We start from the raw sequence: 17,932 nt of genomic DNA, 5'->3' as shown, positions 1-17,932 counted from the left end.
AATTGCACCATAAGCTGGCAAACAAACAACAAAAAGTACCAACGAACCAAACATGCAAAAAAAAAAAAAAAAAGTAACTGGGGCCTCCCGCCCACGCCACCCAAACGGCATGTCGAAAACTGTAACGTGTGAAGGATAAAACAACACATGGACGCCACCTCATACATTTACTTCATTCTTGCACGCCCCGTAATCCACGCCTCATCCCACTTATCACGTTCATCGAGGTAATGCTGAAAGCTTCCTTTTGTAGATGTCACCTCATGACGTAGCTTAGGATTCCCAGGTGGTATCCACAACATCATGTTCGTTTCCTCATTTCGTGCGTACACCTTCAAGCCGCCTTTAATACTCGTCTCCTCCGTGTGGGCGTCCATCACCGTTCCGATAAGCCGCACTGGACGCGGGTTATACTCAAAATTGCATGTCACTGGTGCACCCAATATTTGTTCCTTCGTATATTTCCACGGTCGCATACGCCCTTCACGTACGGCCTCCATCGCAAGGGAACGTTGGACGCGGGCGATGGGAAGCCGTGAAAAGAAGGCGTTGGCCCGCGCTACAAAAAAATGGCGATTTGTACGCTCCCGTGTGTAACCCATCGTTTAATACGAACACGAACTCGCCCCGTTTATATATGTTAAAAACAGAAGGAGCTTCAGTGACGATAAAAATGGAGTAACTATAATAAAATCACCGAAACGGGAGGGGTTGACAATACCGTGGATACGGATGTGCGAAATGGTCGCAGACAGTAATAAACCAGCGACCCAATGATCTCCCCTTTTCTCCCCTTCTTTTTTTTGAAAATATAGACGGTAAATTTCACCAACAAATGAAGTACAGCACAAAATGTAAAAAAAAAAAGACAGTATAAGAGTGGAAGATAAGCAAGCATTATTAATATGTTTCAACAGAGCCTGTCAGCTGGAATTATGGGATTTCAGCAGGTGAATAAACGCAACTTAGCATCCGACGTATGCCCACGACGATCACAGTCAACATCAAATAACATACACTCAATATTACCACTGCACAACCACCTACTCAATTTCCCTTTCCTCCGTATTACACACAATGGGTAAAACAACCAATGAAAACGCACAACTTTCACAGCATTACGGCAAAATGACGGTTGCGCGGGCAGTTTGGCTCACCTCATCAAATATACCCAATTAATGTTGCCATCGTTGCAAAACGAAATCGCAGCCTCAAATATATATCCACTTCCACGACCACGCCATTTACTGCCGCATATGCATCAAACACGGTAGAGCTAATCTAAACCTTCGCATTCCTTTTTGTTTTCACCACCATTAGCGATAAGATGATCATCAATAAAGAAAAAAAACTGCTATGTCGTACCCGTAACGTTGTTGTTTGTTTAGGAACCATCGATGCTGCACAAAGAGTGGTAACAAAGAAGTCTCATATTTTAAAAGAGAAACGCTAGAAAATTATAAATGTAAAAAAAAAAAGCGAAGTGATTAGAACTCAAGCCCAAGCAGACAAAGGTTCAAGACGGAGAAAACAATATGCCTCAGCCAAAACCACTGTGTTGGTCTATGACAAACGCATGTCCACGCACCACCAATAGAAGGCGAACAAACATGATTGAGTTAAAATGCCTTATCCAACACTTAAGCCGAAACGTATGCGTGTGTGTGCGACTAATTGGGGCCGTGTCGCTTAGACGCCCATCGCACCACCTTTGTTCCAAGTAACCTACGATATGTGCTTGGGAAGTCTGGTGCTCCCGAACGAATGTCCATCTTCACAAACATGCCGGAGAATTTCCGCACGAACCGCTCACGCTCCATCGCCCGTGCCGCTTCGGGTTGCTCCATTTTAAATTTAGCCAGCCGCTCATAGTAGACGGCTTGGTGAGACAACTGTTTCTTCTCATTCTCATGCAGAGGCCGAGTATACGAGAGGCCGAGATCACGCGCGACCTCCGAGCGGGATCGGCCCGTTTCAACGCAACCATTTAAACCACGAGGATCCATCACATCCGCAAGATTTGTTGATATTGCCAAGCCTGCATTCCAGTCATATTTCCAGTACGATCCCTGACGGTATGTGACGAGGTTGGGAGGCTGAAGTATATCCTGCACATCGTGGTCACGAATGATTTCCCAGTACTTCTTAAAATCTACCTTACGCAGTCTGCGCAGGGCGTGGTTAAGTTTCCGCTCCGTGTTCGCCAACACTGTCTTGATAATGTTATTGTGCGGATTGGTCAGAAGGTGGTTTCGTAGCACACGGCACTTAAGCGCGCGTTTAACCGCTAGCACCGCCGGGCTTGTGGTATCGAAGTCGTGTTCGGCGTAACGCTCCATGTACATGGCTTCTTGAGCGAACTGTTTTTCCTGAATCGACATCATACCTTTTGAGAGAGCCTTTTTTACGTCATCGTTGTACCCGTCTAACATCTCCACAGGAATGCTAAAACGGTACTCGTAGGCGTGACGACGTGTCGGATACTTTCTGTACCAAAACGGGAAACCCTTCGGCTGACCCTCAAGCTTCCGCAGCGCTCCAGCAAGCAGCGGATGTTGCTCCTCAAACTTCATTTGTCGCGTCTCCGGTATGTTAACGCCATACAACATCTGCTCCTGCCGTTTCTTCTGTACGGGTGTTAGATCGTTAAATACCGCGCCATGAACGTTTTTCAGGGCACGGCGTTGGGGCATGTGCGGTGTCGGGGGTTCAGGATTCATACGCCACGGGTACCAGAGCCAAATCGCGGGGTGCTCCATGGCCCCAATGGCTTCTTTTAGTGCGCTGTGGGTGCGCCGCCGTATCTTACCGCGGCCCTTTACTATTTCCCCATCTGTTGTGGTGATACTAATTTTCTCCGCCTTTCGGAAGTTAGTGGTTTTGGTGAAACTTGTCTTGAGGTCCGGTGTCTTTGACTTGCTGCCATATTTACGCAGGAAACAGAAAGACCGCACGAACATGGTGCTGCGACCTCAATGTCAACACAAGACGTACGCTAACGAGGACGGCAACCGAATTTACGCCTTATTTGGCCGCTTGTGTTTGCGTAGTGGCAACACACAAAAATCCCTCAACCTCCCACCACCACCTCCTAAACACGCACTGGTTTGTGCGTGGAGAGACCTCCTCCGCTGAACTATAAACAAATTTACAGAGGCACACCCTAACGGTCCACACCCAACTGACTTTCGGTTAATACTTGAAATTTTTAAAAAGGAAAAATATATTTTAGTAGTAAGAAGAAGAAACCGGTAACACACCCCGTTTTGTCGCTTAACAGGCTGTAGTGCTTTGCAATCTATCTCTGACTTCACACGATAACACAAGAATAAACAGGAGTGTGTCCAGATCACATACAGACGGGCTGCTGAGCGCTCCAGATAAGGAATTCAAGAAAATGAATTTGGCACGACAAGCCACCACGGACACAAGGTAAAACTGTTGAAGATATGAGCACCTCTCATCGCCCTCCTTGAGCACACGGGTTGCTAAAGATGCGGAAGCCAAAAAAGAATAGCTCGGGGACGGATACGTTTCCAGTATGAGTAAAACATACATGCCTACAAAAGCGAGAGCACACCCAACTTTCATATACTTTCCCCTCCCTCGAACCGTAATCCACTGCCCTCTGTCAGCTCCCACTCTTGCACCCTTACCGTAAATGTGGTACAAGAAAAAATAACATCCCAGAATGGGGCTTAACACCCGCCCTTCAGTTTGTACTATGCTCTGTTGGGAACGCACGACGGGTGTAAAGCACTTTCATATCTATACCAGCCATTCGACATTGGGGGCATTGAAACGGTGTTCCTGTTGCGTCGGGACGAGGTAACGGAAGCGGTGAGAAGCAACTTGCGCAGACGCACTGGGGTTGGGGCACAACATCTTTGGTTGCTGCTGACCGCATCGCCTGCTGGGGCGGCGGCCTGTTCATCATAGTTGCAACGGTGAAACTATTGTGAGGGCAAACGCTGGAATGCATGGAGTACAAAATAAATAAAATAAAGGGGCACGGACATAAACGTGGCTGAGAAAGAAACAAAATAGTAAAAATTTACTGACATATTCAACAAAAGAATCAGTACACACAGACAGAAATTTGGCATAGAGAATTGTGTATGTGTGTGTGTATGTGTGCAACTGACGGCGTTCGTCGCGGAGGAGTGCGCGAAAGAGAATCAATTCAGTCACCTCTTCCGTACTCGCACAACAGGGAGCCGCCACAACCGAGGCAATGTAGGCATCAACCGGAAGGGCACCATCTCCTAAATGGCTTTGTGTTATCAAACAGTGTCATATGTTGTGGGTTGCTGGCGAACCTTGTAGAACACTGTAGAGGAACCCGTACGATGAACGCAATGCGTACACATGAGTTGGGAGGACGGGCATAATGCTACAACGCGCGTGCAATTCGCGCACGTGTACAGCGTCATGGGTTCCTCATCCTCCAATGATCCTCCGACGTCAGCGAAGTTGTTAGCTCCGGGGAGCTTTTCATCCTTTACTTCCTCCTTCACTGTATACGAAAGCATGCTGCGCGCTTGAGGGTCGAATATACTAGTCCTCCTTCGGTTGAAGACAACCCAAAAATGAAAGCCATGTTGGGAGCAAACGCGCACACGGTATTTGGTAGCAAGAAGGAGAAAAAACGGGGGGAACAGGGGAGAACAATGAAAATTAGGAGATGGACTAAAACACAAGGAAACAACACACACACGATAGATGGAATCAGCAACGCAACAGTACTTTAAGGAGATTAACTGTCTCATTTAACAAACCCAAACAACCGCTCAGTTTCACCAGCATGACGGTTGGATGAGGGAACTACATCCCTTTGCATGTCACTAACACAAACACAGACACACGTACACTAACCAACGTAGACAATTCCACAACGTAACCATGACGCTACGACGGCTGACTTGACTTCGAGGTTTTAATAGTTGAACCACGTTTTAATTGTTCGCCCCCAGCTGTTCGTGACTTCATGTGAGACTCCAACGCTGGCCATACCTCCACATTTTTGTTTACCATCGTCTCATATAACTGCCTCGAATAACCATGGAGGCGTTCGGTGAGAAGGCCCTTGAGTAGCAGGTTCAGTGTCCTCCCATCCCCCTTTACGCGACGCATTTGCATGTCAGCAAGAATTGCGGTTGTATTCCCCCAGAGGCCGGAGCGCTCGCACGCTAGCAAAAGCAGAGTATAAGTGTCTGCTGTGGGCTCTACCCCAGAGTGTCTAACAGCTTCAAACGCAGAAAAGCAGGATTGTGGCTGTTTTGACAGCAAAAGCACTTCGAGTGCCGTGTTTAACAGTTGTACGTCCATCGGAACGTGTTGAAGCCGAGCTAATAAGAGCACTGCTTCCTCCACCAAGCCATTTTGTACCAACCCCTCAAGTATTGCCGACGCCATAGTAGAGTCAACAGCTACGTGGAGATTAACAACCGCATCTTTGAAGCGGGAAAGCGCAAACGGCATTGCGTTATGGAGCGAGCATATAGTGAAGAACGCGGCGTAGGTGGTACGCGTCGGTAATATAACGTACTTGTCCGCATCCAACAGGAGCCGGTTGGCTAGGTGAAAAACGCGACTGTCTGCAGTGGTCACGTTGCCTAATGCTGTCATCACATACTCCAGAACAAGGGGAGTTGGTGCCACGTGGGTTTGTCTGGAATGAAAATACAATCGCTTCATATGGTTGAGAAACGGCACACTATCCACTGCGTCCACTTCATGACAAGTTGTGTCAGCTGACGGGGCTAAAAGATTCTCTGGTCGTTGACTGTTGAGCCCAGCGATGCACTGTTCAAGGCTACACTGCGCCCATAGGGCAATGACGGCCTCTACGTTGCGAGATGACACAACAAGATTTTGAGGGTAGAAATCCGACAGAAGCATCTGCTGGATTTCATTTGATTTCTGCAAAAGTGGCATGGGGGCGGACAGTAATTCACTTAGTTGCCGCTCCTTACGGATATTCAGGTGCGACCGGGCATCCAAAAGGTACTTTCGGTCCGAAGTACGTTGCCTGCTCAGGTCCCCCACGTGTCCACGGTGTGCAAAGCGTTCCTTACTTGATGGAACGTACTCTTCTCCAAATGGTGCTGCAATGCAGGAAACCGATGTGCCGTCCACCTCCATGTGTAGTTCCGGGGCGGGTAAACCACCGGCAGGTGCGTGAAGGAACTCGGAGCTGGCACGATATTGCGCTTCAGCCTCCGCAGCAAGAGTTCGAGCATCGGGTGTAACGCCATGATCGTATAGCCCTCGCTCTTCATCCTTAACTGCGAAACGGTACGATGTGCGGCACTCACCTTTGCGCGAGGAGGAAGAGGAAGAGGACGCGGATGCTCTAGTTATGGGTTCCACTGGTGGTATCACCACCCACCGGCACGATGCTGAGAAGGTGCTACTGCTAGAAGGAAACTGGGAAACGCCAAATGCCGCGCTCGTCACGCGGTACCTGCGACCAAAACTACACCCCAGTGGCCTCATGTCGCATGCTAACACAGGTAAGTCGAGAGTAAAGGGGAAAACACATAAGGGATACCAAAATTAAAAAATAAACAAACAGACAGATATGGAATGTGACGAGTATGCGGTGGCGAATGTAGACGCACGCTGACGTTACGCGTGACAATGGAATAAATACTCTGATCATGGCAATGACAGATTCATTGTCCATCCACTCGCCGCTGCGCCACTTGACAAAGAATTCACAAACAAGACAAATTGGAGCTGGGAATCCGACGAACATAAAAAATATATATACTCCCCCTTCCGCACTGCAACCAAAAGGAAAGCAATGTATCACGCCCTCCGTGGAGACAACCGTCTCATTGGAAACTGGTTGGGAAGAAGGGGAAACACCGAAAATCAATCCTCCTCCGCATCAGCAAGCTTAAGAGCAACACTCTTGATCGCCAACTGAATGCGCTCTGCCGCCACTCCGGAATCCAGAAATGTGGACATGAAAGCACCTGCCTTTACCTTCACTGCTGCTGTTCGCAAGAGAGGGAACAGCAACTGTGCATTTAGTTCACGCGCCTGGTTCATAACGAGGACACCCTCAATTTCAGTCAGAAGTGTAGCCGCCGGAGAACGCTTCTTTGACCCAGGTTGAACAAAGCTCAGATACAGCGGTTTCGGTATCTTTACCTCCTCCCTAGAATGCACAGGATCCGTCGACTGAAGAGACCTCGAGGTGTGCAACAACTCCACAGGAACTGTTGGACACACGGATGGCAAGTGTGACTTCGCACCAGTGATGCAGTAGAAACGTGAGAGAATGGAGGACTCCTTGAACCGCAGGTAGTGACGCTGCGGTGTAGGCACAATCGTCAAGATGTTGTTCATTTTTCTATGACTCGGGGAGCACGATAGCACAAGATTACAAATAGGACTCTCCCCCACACCGTACAAGAGCACGGGCATCAACAACGTCACGAAAACTTCGTTCACCTCGGTGAAGGTTGCACAAGGTTTAAGGAGGGAAAGGGAAGAAGAAGAGGAAATGGTCTCCTTCCCTCCGGCCCCACGCGGACCAGCAGCTCGATCATCCCGCGCCCTCAGGCAGTCGTCGTTGCGTAACAGCAGCACAGCATCTACGATCCGCAAGGCATGCAGAGTAAGTGCTGCATTCAAACTTTGGGTGGATATTTCCCCAATGGATTGTGGTGCGACTGCAATGCTGATAAGAAATAGGGCTCGCCGTTTGTGCATCAGCATACCATCCAGTCCGTCGTTCCACATCATGTCCGCCTCCGCTTTCTCGTCCGCATTTGCAAGTTCGTCTTCAGTCGGTTCAATGAAGTAGTACCGTATCTTCTCTAACAGTAGCGAAGCCATACCGCTGCCTGTACCACCAGCTAAACTGTGTAATACCAAAATTGCCTCAAACTCCTCCGTGTCATCTGTGCGACGTGTTTCGGCATAGATGGCGCGAAGAGCGTCGCGTACAACAAAGTTGTCACCCCGCCGCTGATCCTTCGTGACCTGAAATGGACGGGATGCGGCGGCTTTCTCAGCACACCGACTACTTTTTGGATTATTGAGACCGTAATAACCTAACGCCCAGTGATTCCCGCGACCAGAGTGACCGCAGACAACGTTTTCAGCCCGCATAATATCGGCATAACGGTTGTAGACGGTCTGCACCACCTTAGGTTCAGAGTCAACCATAACGCAACGAGCCTTCCGATTACTGGTAAAGAAAGGTGAACGCACGGCACCTTTATCAGTGGCAATCGAAAGCTGTCGCCATAGTTCCTCACCCAGTTGATTACCGCATTGGCCCACCTGCACGACAACAATTGCCATCTAACAACAAAAATAATCTGTGAGTTCCGCACTTCTACCAGTTGAATTGGGACCACGGGGCAACACACTACCCAAGTGATTGACGTTGTGCGACTCCTTCAGAAACGGCACGGGTGCGACAACGCACAAAAAAAAAAAGCCGCACCTTAGGAAGTAAAGCGTGGTCCAAAGCAAAAAGAGCAAGAGGTGCATGAGGAAAAAAAGAGGATAGAGGTTGAAGGACAACATGCAAGTAGCTAAAAAAAGAAAGAAAAAGCGGTCACGGATCCCACGACATGAGAAGCACAAAAACAAACTAATAGTAACAGCCACAAAGAAACAGTTTGAGCTTCGACCGCACGAAGATAACTTGGCACATAAAGAGTGCATTTACCGGTACGTATTACATATGAAGGAGGGATGTTAGCCTCCTTACGAGCGATACGCAGTTTCCCGTTATTATGTACGTCTGTGACAGGAAGTCATGATATGTATGAAAAAAATGTGTGGAGTTCTACACGCTATACGGACTCGCCGTTCGGTACGCGGCCGCCGACCCACAATTCACAGACAACAACACTAAGAACCCTAGCGCGGTGCATAACCACGGTGAAATATTGCAGTTGAACCAATCATTCCTGATTTCAACAGCATGCCACGTAATTTCCATAGCACCCATTGTATAACGTAAGCAATGGTAAAATATTGAATCCACGCCCACTTTATTAATTCCGGTATAGATGACACGTACGGCACGTTGGCATCCTGAACACGTAGCGTGAGCTTCCATGTGAAATCGCCCACAGTATCCATATCTTCGCCTAATACTCGATCGTATGTTATGTCAGGCAGTAGTGAGGCACCACCGGCGGATTCTGCGTAACGTCTGAACAAAAGGGATTGATTCCGGGATGCGTATTTCTGAGCGAAACGGGGTACATTAAGTACATCATCTATGCTCTCCACGGCGTCGAGGGGACTGTCCGCGTATGTGTGAGCATAATGCACGTTGGACCACGAATACAGAGGTTCTGTTGTGTGAAATAAAATATCCCCCGATGTGGACGCACACACAGGACCACCCGTATGCGCTCCTCCCGTCCCGGATGCCGATGCGTGCCCTCCCCCGGGACGTTGGAAAACAATAAGGGGGGCAGCTGTCATATTCAAATGAATAGATGGATGTATGATTTCGTAGATGAATTCAGGAATAAACTCCACGCGTTCGATCGCGTCCATCTCATCGGGTGGTGGAAAGCTATTTTCCACTCTGCTTCCTAGACTATTCACAGGAAGGCCAAGAACTATGGTTACACAATCTACACTGCCATCACTGTCCCGATCCTCCTCGTAGATGGTGAAGAATGGCAACGTGTCCAACTCCGCATGGCCATATAACAACTTTTCGTTGAAGGCGTCAGAACACGTCCACAACTTCTCCTTCCCGCGCACAGTCGTATAACGAAGGAGACACCTGCCGCTGAACTTCAACCTGGGATGCTGCGTAAAGTGGCTGTTGGTTAGCCAAATGCCCCCCATAGAAGTAGCGATAACAAAAGGTAGAATAAACAGAGCGGCAAGGCTTAAGAAATAAAGCACCCATGAACCGATGCCGCGAGTCACATACCGCACTTTGAAGCCCTCGTGGTAAATAGTCGCCATGCTCCAAGGCGCGTACTAAGCGGTGGTTATACGAAGGCGATAAACAACGGCCGCCTACAAATAACAGAGGGGAGAGGGAGGGAACGGGGGAAAAAAAATTAAACTGGCAGCATCCGCTGTGTGTGAGCGTGCTTTATGCACTTGCGGCTCTGGTGCGGGGGATGGGGAGAGGGGGAAGGCACAGAAGAAAGAAAGAACAAACATTGTGACGGACGACCCACCGATACGCAACACTGGAAAACACACTTCCTGTGACGTGTCCATAAATGTACAACTTGCGTAAAGGTGCAGAAGAGTGTAAGGACTTTGAAAGGGTCGACACATTCACTACCGGCCTCTTCAACAACAACATACCTTCATGTGAGAGCCGTGGCGGCGAGGATAAACGACCGTGCTTCCTCCAACTCCCATTTCGCCCTCCGCGAACTCCATCCAAGTTCAACACGCATAAGTTCTGCAAGCGCTGGAAGCGCAGCAAGCGCCTCAGCTGGGCTACTGTATGCGATACGAGTCCGACGTGAGACCACGTCCACTAGTCGCACTGCGTACTGCTCACGCACCAAAGTACGCACGCGCTCCAGTGGTGACAAAGAATCATAATAGTCCATTCCTGCACCGGCACTTCCAAAAACAAGTGGCAACCATTTTGTCTCACACGGTCGAAGCCGCTTCACCTCTTCCACATTGAAGGTTATACCGTTGTTAAGTAGCTTGTCCACAGCCTTCTCCGCAATGAGCCGTGCTAACCCCAGAGATCCACCATATATGTGCACACGGTGCCGATTCTCTCCTCCTGCGGCAATGTGGTAACCCTCTGAAAGAACGTTTGACAGCCAAGGAACGGACGAGGGATCACGAAGAACAGGCACAACCGTGGAAATGCATGACAATATGCGTCCCTTGTCGACTTCAACACCAGAGGCCTTCAATGCGGCACAAATTCGTTCACATGTACTGTCGTCCGCGCCACTGGCGTGTCCGCCTGATGCTTGAAGAGAGTGCATTGGTACCGCTCCTGAAATTGTGGCAGCAGCGGCAGCCCTGGTGGGAGAGTGAGAAAAGGGGGTTACACTTGGCCCCAATAACACACATTCATCGAACCATGGAACAATCATAACCGAGGAGAAAGCGTATGACGTTGACGAAGCCATTAACGCCCTAGCAGAACCAGCCCAACCCGTAATACGCTCACCAGTAAACAATGCGGTAGCTGGCATCACTAGATACGAGCTGAGCTGATGCCGCTCTACTGCTGTCGGCACGTCATCTGATGAATTGCCGGGGAAGAGTTGTTTCACTTCGTCCACCAAAGCTCCAGCACAATTAACGATAGAACGAGTGTACATCTCCACTTTAGAGGTAGCGACATCTCCCAATCCACAACATGCATTCACATCACTGATGGTGACAACAAAGTTTGCCCTACCAGACGAAGTTGACTCATTGTCAATCCCGGTAATCCTCTCAACCTGGGCGTAATTCAGCGTTACAGCTCCCAAGGCGTCAGCCGTTCGTGCCAGTGCTATAGCGGCCGCCGCGCCGTCAACTGTCGCGTCGCGCACGATGATGGCCCCCACTGCCTTATCTTCAGCGCCGGGAAACTCTTCAAGGAGATGTTTTCCCCTCACAAATGAGCACGACCTCCACGGGCCAAAGAACGGGCTCAGGAGTGTGGCAACCACTGCCGTTGCGGCTAGTTCCATAAACTCCATCGCGTGCGCAGAGGGAACCAGTGTGCGTACATTATTGTTAACGATACTTGGTGCTACATTCGACCAAATTGTACGGGCTTCCCAGGCTTCAGCAGCACGGCGTAGCCACTTCGCGTCTCGTTGTCGCAGTGCTCGCTGGACGTATGGAAACGCACCAGGAAGGAGCGGAGGAGATGTCCCAGAGTAACCGGAGGCAAAATCACCCGCACCGACAACAGCAACGCGCAAGCCACGTTTCGCTGCATCTACTGCAGTATATAACCCCGTAACGCCTCCACCAATAATAAGAGCATCAAAAGGATTTTCAAAACTGCTGCTTTCCTTCATTTGCCGCAGCTTCAAGTCCCGGGGAAGAGGCTGAAAGTGAACAACTTCTTCAGGAAAGGAAATGACACCGCTGCGTCGCAGATTCCAGCGGTGACATACCGCCCAGGCACAAGCGAAGGCGGCTGCTCCAACACCCACGCGAAACGTGAACCGGCGCGTATAGCGACCCATTGGTAGTACCCACCTCCCCACCTTCTCCTTTTTTTCGTCAGGTGAGTTATACCTACAGAAAGGAATGAAAAAGACCGCACAAAGCAGGTTAGAGAAAAAACTGGACTAGAGTCACAAACAGACTTCCTTCTTTGTTGAATCTTACACGCGTGAGAGCACAACATTTTTACACTTAAAAATAGGGGGCAAGTAGGACTCAGAGAAGCAGGGTGAGGAAAAGAGGTACTTATACAGACACACACACACATATATATATATATACGTCTCCAACCCTTCCGAATCACCAGTGTAGTGATTTTTAAACGCTTTCTTTGGCTGCCCCCGCACTGTACTATACTTATTTATCTTCCGCTTAATTTGTTTCCGCACGGCAAAAACCGCAGTTGTCACGAACGAACCGGTGCCTATCACCGCTTTTTGTACAGTGACGGGACAAGCACCTCTTGCGGGTCATACTTTGGGTGTTGATTAGCCGACTCCTGTCCATCTAACTTAATGAAGTCGTACGCTACAAAATAATCCCCAACAGTATCGTGATAATCCAAAGTGAAACCAATACCTTCAACAAGCTCTGCAAAACGCCGAGGGTGCGGAACACGCGAGCGAACTTCGACGATCTTCAGCAGTCGCTTCGGTTTGAGGATGCGAAATGCCTCGTACAGGCATTTAATGTAGTCAGTCGACATGAGGCTAAGAGAAAAAATGCAGATGTCGACGGACTTTTTCTCTAGAGGGACGTGAGCGATGTTAGCAACAGTTACATGTTCGTTCATTGCATGTAAATCAAATGAGTGAACTGTGTAACCTTTTGGACAAAGTGCTTGTGCTACCTGCGCATCCCCACAGCCCATGTCTGCAATAACCCAACTGGAAGGAATGTACCCAGGCATGCTCTTGGCTTTATTAGCTACAAAACGCCCCCGACGATCCTCAAGCAGGGCTTGCAAGATAACATCGTATGGTTTGATGGGCCACTGTTGAATCTGTTGGCGATAGCCATTATGGTAATCAGCATACGTGGATGGATCACGCAACAGCTCTGCAACACAAGAAATAGGCGAGTTATATATTTGCTCATTTAACAGACGAAAGGTACTCGCTGAAAGTTTTGTGCGGAAGTGTTCCAAAACGCTATCATCATCCCTCACGCGGCGAATAGCACGACGCTGCGAGGCACTACTGGCACCGCTTGGGCGCGGAGTTGGTTCCCCGTTTTCTCCTTTCCCTCCCGTTGGATTTGGTGCATACTTTGGAATGTGTTTCGCCTTCTTGTACTCGCGTTCTTCGTGCTTGTTTTTAAATGGAATGCCCCTACGATCATTGGCAGAATCACGACTGGCACACCCAGAACTGTGTACAACAACAGGGCCATACAGCGCTCCTGCTTTCTTTGACACCTTGGCTGCAGAACTCGTCTCTTTGCGGTTTTTGCTCTGTGGAGGCTCTTTCTTGGAATATTTGTCCGTCGCGGTACGACCCTTTTTGCGAGGGTCACCAAATATTCCACCCCGAGACATAAAAAGTGGACTGCCCAGAAGTATTTACTTTCGTCCTAGAGCCACGTTCGGGTAGGCACACAAACTACCGGAAACTTGAAAAAAGGGAAAAGGAAAAATAATCTCAGTGATAGACACTCAACCCACTTTTGACTGATGATTGTGCTGGCACAGTCGCCAACAAGAACGTTAATGGTTAACTGAATAGGAATATATATATATATATATGGGTGCTATAGGAGGAATTGGAGGGGAAGGAGCAGAAAAAATTGTAGCCGGCTTTTTTCGGATATCCTGGGAATTTCACCCCTCGACAATGGTACAAGTTACGGAACTGCGCGCATCGGCAGATCAGCAGTCACAAAAGTGTGCGTGTATGCATCACTAAGCACATTTTCGCTATGCAAAAGCCTCTTTAAGATGTCTGTGAGCACCGCCCATCCTGTATCACTAACGCCCCGTCAAGAGACGACTTTAAGAACAGAGCATCGCCACACTAACATACACATACACACACACCAACAGCAGTAATCCTCAAACACATATTCCCTTGAAAAGTCCTCACAATTGCAATACCCCAACCAACACTTGGTACTAATCCATGGAACCCACGTGCAATAGCGGACGAGAATAGTCCACAGATTCGGGGACCCGAAAAACAGCAGCAAAAAAAGGTGCCGAAGACCCGCCTTCACCACAGCACACTCCGGAGCAATCATGTGCCGACACATGCGGGAACGGCTACACATTGAATCGAAGACCTTATTCAACTAACGAAACAATTCCTGGAGGGCTGACACGCAACAGTAGGCGATATATTGCCAGTCATCCCATGGGTAAAGGGAAAGGAAACAGGTCAAAAAATATACTGTTAGTCCAACACCCCGTTACCATGAACAGAAATATGCTCCTTGTCAGCAGTACGATGTGATGCCGAACGCACTGCAGAAGTGCACCTCGCAAGGAACTCGTCACGGTTACCCGTTATTTTCCTGAAAACTTCAGCAGCTGATTTGTGAAATTCCTGCAGTACTAGTTCGTGTTGAACCATACGTTCGTCGATGGTTTGGCCTGCGGGTGACATGCCGTTGCCGTTCGCCAGGGCATGTGCAGCGGGCCGCCCATCACCCGCACTTACCACTGACTCATCCACGCTCCTCAAATCACCAAAACGACTACTACAGAGAGGTGAACTGCAAGATATATTTGAGATCGAACCAACGGAATCCCAACCGGAACGGTGACCAACGTACTGCGGTGGTGTAACCGTATTGCCTTCATTATGACGATCGTGCATCTGCGGTGCGTGTGAAACGGAGTTCGCGACTTTAACAGGTGTTCGACTTGAGCCCCCAGCCACATCGGTGTCACGCAGTGGAGGAGGATACGTGGGGGTGGGCATCGGCGAAACATCGGCAACAGCAATCGTGCCGGCAGGAGAGGCAGACGAAGCGGAGGGAGGAGTAGGAAACATTAGATCCCCCTCCTCGTGTCCCGAGAGACGGGGGCGCGGCATCAGCCCACTCTTTGGCTGCGTCCGCCCTACTGACGACACTCGCTGTTGCTCACGTCGTATCTCCCTTAGTGCCGCTTCCTGTGCAAGTTTTGCTTTCTGCTTATATTGGTTAAACTGTTCCTCGAGGCGGGCGCGTTTGCTGCGCTCATCCTCCAGTTGACTGCGTAGTCGGTGAAGTGGTTCCGATGCGGCGTTAGCGAGAGCCTCTAGTTTGGTATCTTTCTCACGAAGCTGTCGTTTCAGGCTTGATATAACCCCCTCCGATTGCTGATGATACGTGGCCGCCGACCGGCGAGTGGCGGCGAGTTCCTCCTTGTGCCGCAGCGTTCCCTCCTCGAGTTTCAGCAATAATTCCTTGCTGTGTGCCTGCTCCTCCTGTAGTTGCCGCTCCAACCCTTCAGTCGCTCGCTGGGACCGGGCGAGGCGCTCTTCAGAGTTGCGAAGAGCTTTTTGCAGGTCCTCTTGCTCTCGAGCGGATTTCTCCTGCTGTTGTTCCATCTTCTGAACAATTTCATCGACCATTTGACTGTGTCCGACGCGCTCTTCCCGCAGTTCGTGCTCCTTCCTCGCCACTTGAAGGCGAAACGCCTCCAATTCATCCTGCAGCTCCTCCACTTTCCTCTCCAGCTCTTCCTTCTCTCCTTTCAGCACAGCAGTTTCCGAAGTTACAACTTCACTCTGCTTCTTCTCATCGCGGTGCTGCTCCTTCAAGGCATGATACTTCCGCTCCACCTTTTCCAGGACCGAAAGCTTTTCTGACGCTTCTTTAATCAACTTCTCGTAGCCGTCTGACATTGTGCGAAGCTCCTCCTGCAGCCGCGCAAGCTCCTCACGCGACCGACGCTCCCGCTCATTCAGTTGCTCTTCCAGCTGCCTCACCGCATTTCTTTGTTCTTTTTCGCGTGAAATGGCAACTTTCTCCCGTCGCGTACTCTCTGCAAGGTTCCTTGAATGTTTACCAACTTCCTCCCTGCACTCGGCGAGCTCTCGCTGTGTTCCTTCCAGATTGTCATTTAACTTTGCTATAGTCTTCGTTTTGGTGCTTAGATCCTTTCGAAGTGTTTTCACATTGTTATTGGCTACATCAAGTTCCCCTCGCAGTCGTTCAATGACAGCTTTATCCTCCTCCAACATTTTCTGCACGCCGTCTGCTCGTTGGCGCTCGCTTTCAATTTCTGCACGAAGCAACTTCACCTTCACATCAGCAGATGACTGCAACTGCGCAGTGACCTCATCTAAAATCTTTTGACGTGCCTCCAGTGCCGCACGACGGAGCCGTGTAACCTCCATACAATGTTTAGTGCGAAGTTGCGCTAGCTCTTCCTTGTGCGACACCTCTTGTTCCCTCAGACGATGCCGCAAATGCTCTATGTCTTCCTCTTCTGGCTCTTGCAATGGTGAACGAGGCTTTCGCGAGTGTCTATCTGCATCCTCCAAGGCAACGCGAGATCCGCAGTGACTTGGCGCCTTATCGGGCACTGCGTTCGCCCCCTGCGTAAAGGGCGTCGGACTACGAGAAGATATAGTTTCAATCGCCGCTTCATTCGAAAATGATGGAGGTGCTGCGTCACCCGTCAAAAGGGACCTGAATGTGTCTTTCCAACTTTTCCTAGCCAAAGAAGAGCTGTGGTCCTGCTCAAAAGCAGCAGAGCTGCTAAAGGCACTTGAAGTGGACATTTGCTGTCTGGAAGCGGAACGATTGAACACGGGGTGGTGTGTGGGATTGTCTGATGAAAAAGTTGTGCTACCCATTCTCATGTGGGAGGGACCACCCATATCAGCTCCACTTGTCGGAAGTGGCTGCGAATAACCCCACTGTTGCTGTCGCGCTGTCACCCTGTCCCCGCTATCGGTGCTGCGTCGCCTGCCCTTGCCATTTTTCTCATGTCCCACACAAGAAAGAGGATGAGGATGCAGCGGCAGGCCGTCATCATACGTCAATTCCGTTCCCTCATCACGTATTGACTTAACCGCAGGTGCAGATGCCTTTCTCTCCTTAGCCCTCGAGGAAGAAGATTTCTGACGCGGCACTGATGTTCCTCTGCCGTTCCTCAACTGGGTTGCTGCGTGCTCTGCTTCGCTTGTGCATTCGCTGCAACTTGAATATGAGGGCAGTGTTGTTGGCGCCTGCCTTTGGTTGCGCGAAACAGCACGGCTCGCGCGCTTGGTAGATTCGTACAGACGTTGTACACCTTTTGTTGTGTGATCGATGAGTTCAAGCAGATCCTCGGGAAGATCATGTCGATAGGCTGAGGAAGACTTCGGCATGACACCCCGCCCCGAGCAAGCAAACGAGAAGGCTCCCTGCTCCGCTGCACAAGGTGTCAGCACAGCCTACTCTTCTGGTTAAACGGAAGCCACGAAATGCGTGATCGATTCGTCTATGGAATACAATCTATGCGTATGTGTGTATAAATAAATAAATATATATATATATATATATATATATATGCTTTTGTCCTCCCCTCTTTTTTGCTGAGGGCACCACAGGGTGCAAGGCATTGAATTGTGAGAAAAAACAACAAGAAATAGGGGGAAAGAGAAATTCACGTCAGCAGGACCACAACTACCACAAGGAAACAACCACACGATCACACTACGTCTACACAAGACTCTGTCAAAACAAAAGAAAAGCAAAGACGCAAGCAAACCAGTACCCCATAAAACAAATATTTAAAACTAACAACAAAAAAGAAGAGTTCGACACACATGCGATGGTTTAATTCCGCGATACCGTGCTGCACTAG

General features: G+C 49.5%; 9 protein-coding genes across 9 annotated transcripts; all 9 read right to left on the bottom strand.

Annotated features, from left to right (window-relative positions):
- Window positions 1–167: 167 nt before the first annotated feature.
- On the bottom strand, window positions 168–602 carry TbgDal_I550 (hypothetical protein, conserved; the record flags this gene model as incomplete). The annotated part of the gene is made up of 1 exon (XM_011773001.1): window positions 168–602. The coding sequence occupies one exon, from the start codon at window positions 600–602 to the stop codon at window positions 168–170; it is 435 nt and encodes a 144-aa protein (XP_011771303.1).
- A 1,068-nt stretch (window positions 603–1,670) lies between these two features.
- Window positions 1,671–2,960, bottom strand: TbgDal_I540 (hypothetical protein, conserved; the record flags this gene model as incomplete). The annotated part of the gene is made up of 1 exon (XM_011773000.1): window positions 1,671–2,960. The coding sequence occupies one exon, from the start codon at window positions 2,958–2,960 to the stop codon at window positions 1,671–1,673; it is 1,290 nt and encodes a 429-aa protein (XP_011771302.1).
- Window positions 2,961–4,283: 1,323 nt separating this feature from the next.
- Window positions 4,284–4,769, bottom strand: TbgDal_I530 (hypothetical protein, conserved; the record flags this gene model as incomplete). Its single annotated transcript, XM_011772999.1, has 1 exon — window positions 4,284–4,769. One exon carries the CDS (start codon window positions 4,767–4,769, stop codon window positions 4,284–4,286), a length of 486 nt encoding a protein of 161 aa, XP_011771301.1.
- Window positions 4,770–4,908: 139 nt separating this feature from the next.
- TbgDal_I520 (hypothetical protein, conserved) lies at window positions 4,909–6,498 on the bottom strand (the record flags this gene model as incomplete). The annotated part of the gene is made up of 1 exon (XM_011772998.1): window positions 4,909–6,498. The coding sequence occupies one exon, from the start codon at window positions 6,496–6,498 to the stop codon at window positions 4,909–4,911; it is 1,590 nt and encodes a 529-aa protein (XP_011771300.1).
- A 381-nt stretch (window positions 6,499–6,879) lies between these two features.
- TbgDal_I510 (zeta tubulin) lies at window positions 6,880–8,322 on the bottom strand (the record flags this gene model as incomplete). Its single annotated transcript, XM_011772997.1, has 1 exon — window positions 6,880–8,322. One exon carries the CDS (start codon window positions 8,320–8,322, stop codon window positions 6,880–6,882), a length of 1,443 nt encoding a protein of 480 aa, XP_011771299.1.
- A 567-nt stretch (window positions 8,323–8,889) lies between these two features.
- On the bottom strand, window positions 8,890–9,963 carry TbgDal_I500 (hypothetical protein, conserved; the record flags this gene model as incomplete). The annotated part of the gene is made up of 1 exon (XM_011772996.1): window positions 8,890–9,963. The coding sequence occupies one exon, from the start codon at window positions 9,961–9,963 to the stop codon at window positions 8,890–8,892; it is 1,074 nt and encodes a 357-aa protein (XP_011771298.1).
- Window positions 9,964–10,319: 356 nt separating this feature from the next.
- TbgDal_I490 (glycerol-3-phosphate dehydrogenase (FAD-dependent), putative) lies at window positions 10,320–12,173 on the bottom strand (the record flags this gene model as incomplete). The annotated part of the gene is made up of 1 exon (XM_011772995.1): window positions 10,320–12,173. The coding sequence occupies one exon, from the start codon at window positions 12,171–12,173 to the stop codon at window positions 10,320–10,322; it is 1,854 nt and encodes a 617-aa protein (XP_011771297.1).
- Window positions 12,174–12,580: 407 nt separating this feature from the next.
- TbgDal_I480 (methyltranferase, putative) lies at window positions 12,581–13,690 on the bottom strand (the record flags this gene model as incomplete). Its single annotated transcript, XM_011772994.1, has 1 exon — window positions 12,581–13,690. One exon carries the CDS (start codon window positions 13,688–13,690, stop codon window positions 12,581–12,583), a length of 1,110 nt encoding a protein of 369 aa, XP_011771296.1.
- An 850-nt stretch (window positions 13,691–14,540) lies between these two features.
- Window positions 14,541–17,453, bottom strand: TbgDal_I470 (hypothetical protein, conserved; the record flags this gene model as incomplete). Its single annotated transcript, XM_011772993.1, has 1 exon — window positions 14,541–17,453. The coding sequence occupies one exon, from the start codon at window positions 17,451–17,453 to the stop codon at window positions 14,541–14,543; it is 2,913 nt and encodes a 970-aa protein (XP_011771295.1).
- Window positions 17,454–17,932: the final 479 nt, after the last annotated feature.

Source organism: Trypanosoma brucei, chromosome 1 (genome assembly GCF_000210295.1).
Source record: "Trypanosoma brucei gambiense DAL972 chromosome 1, complete sequence".
Classification (NCBI taxonomy): domain Eukaryota; phylum Euglenozoa; class Kinetoplastea; order Trypanosomatida; family Trypanosomatidae; genus Trypanosoma; species Trypanosoma brucei.
Note: the sequence above shows the minus strand (reverse complement) of the source record. Positions and strands in the feature narration are given on the sequence as shown.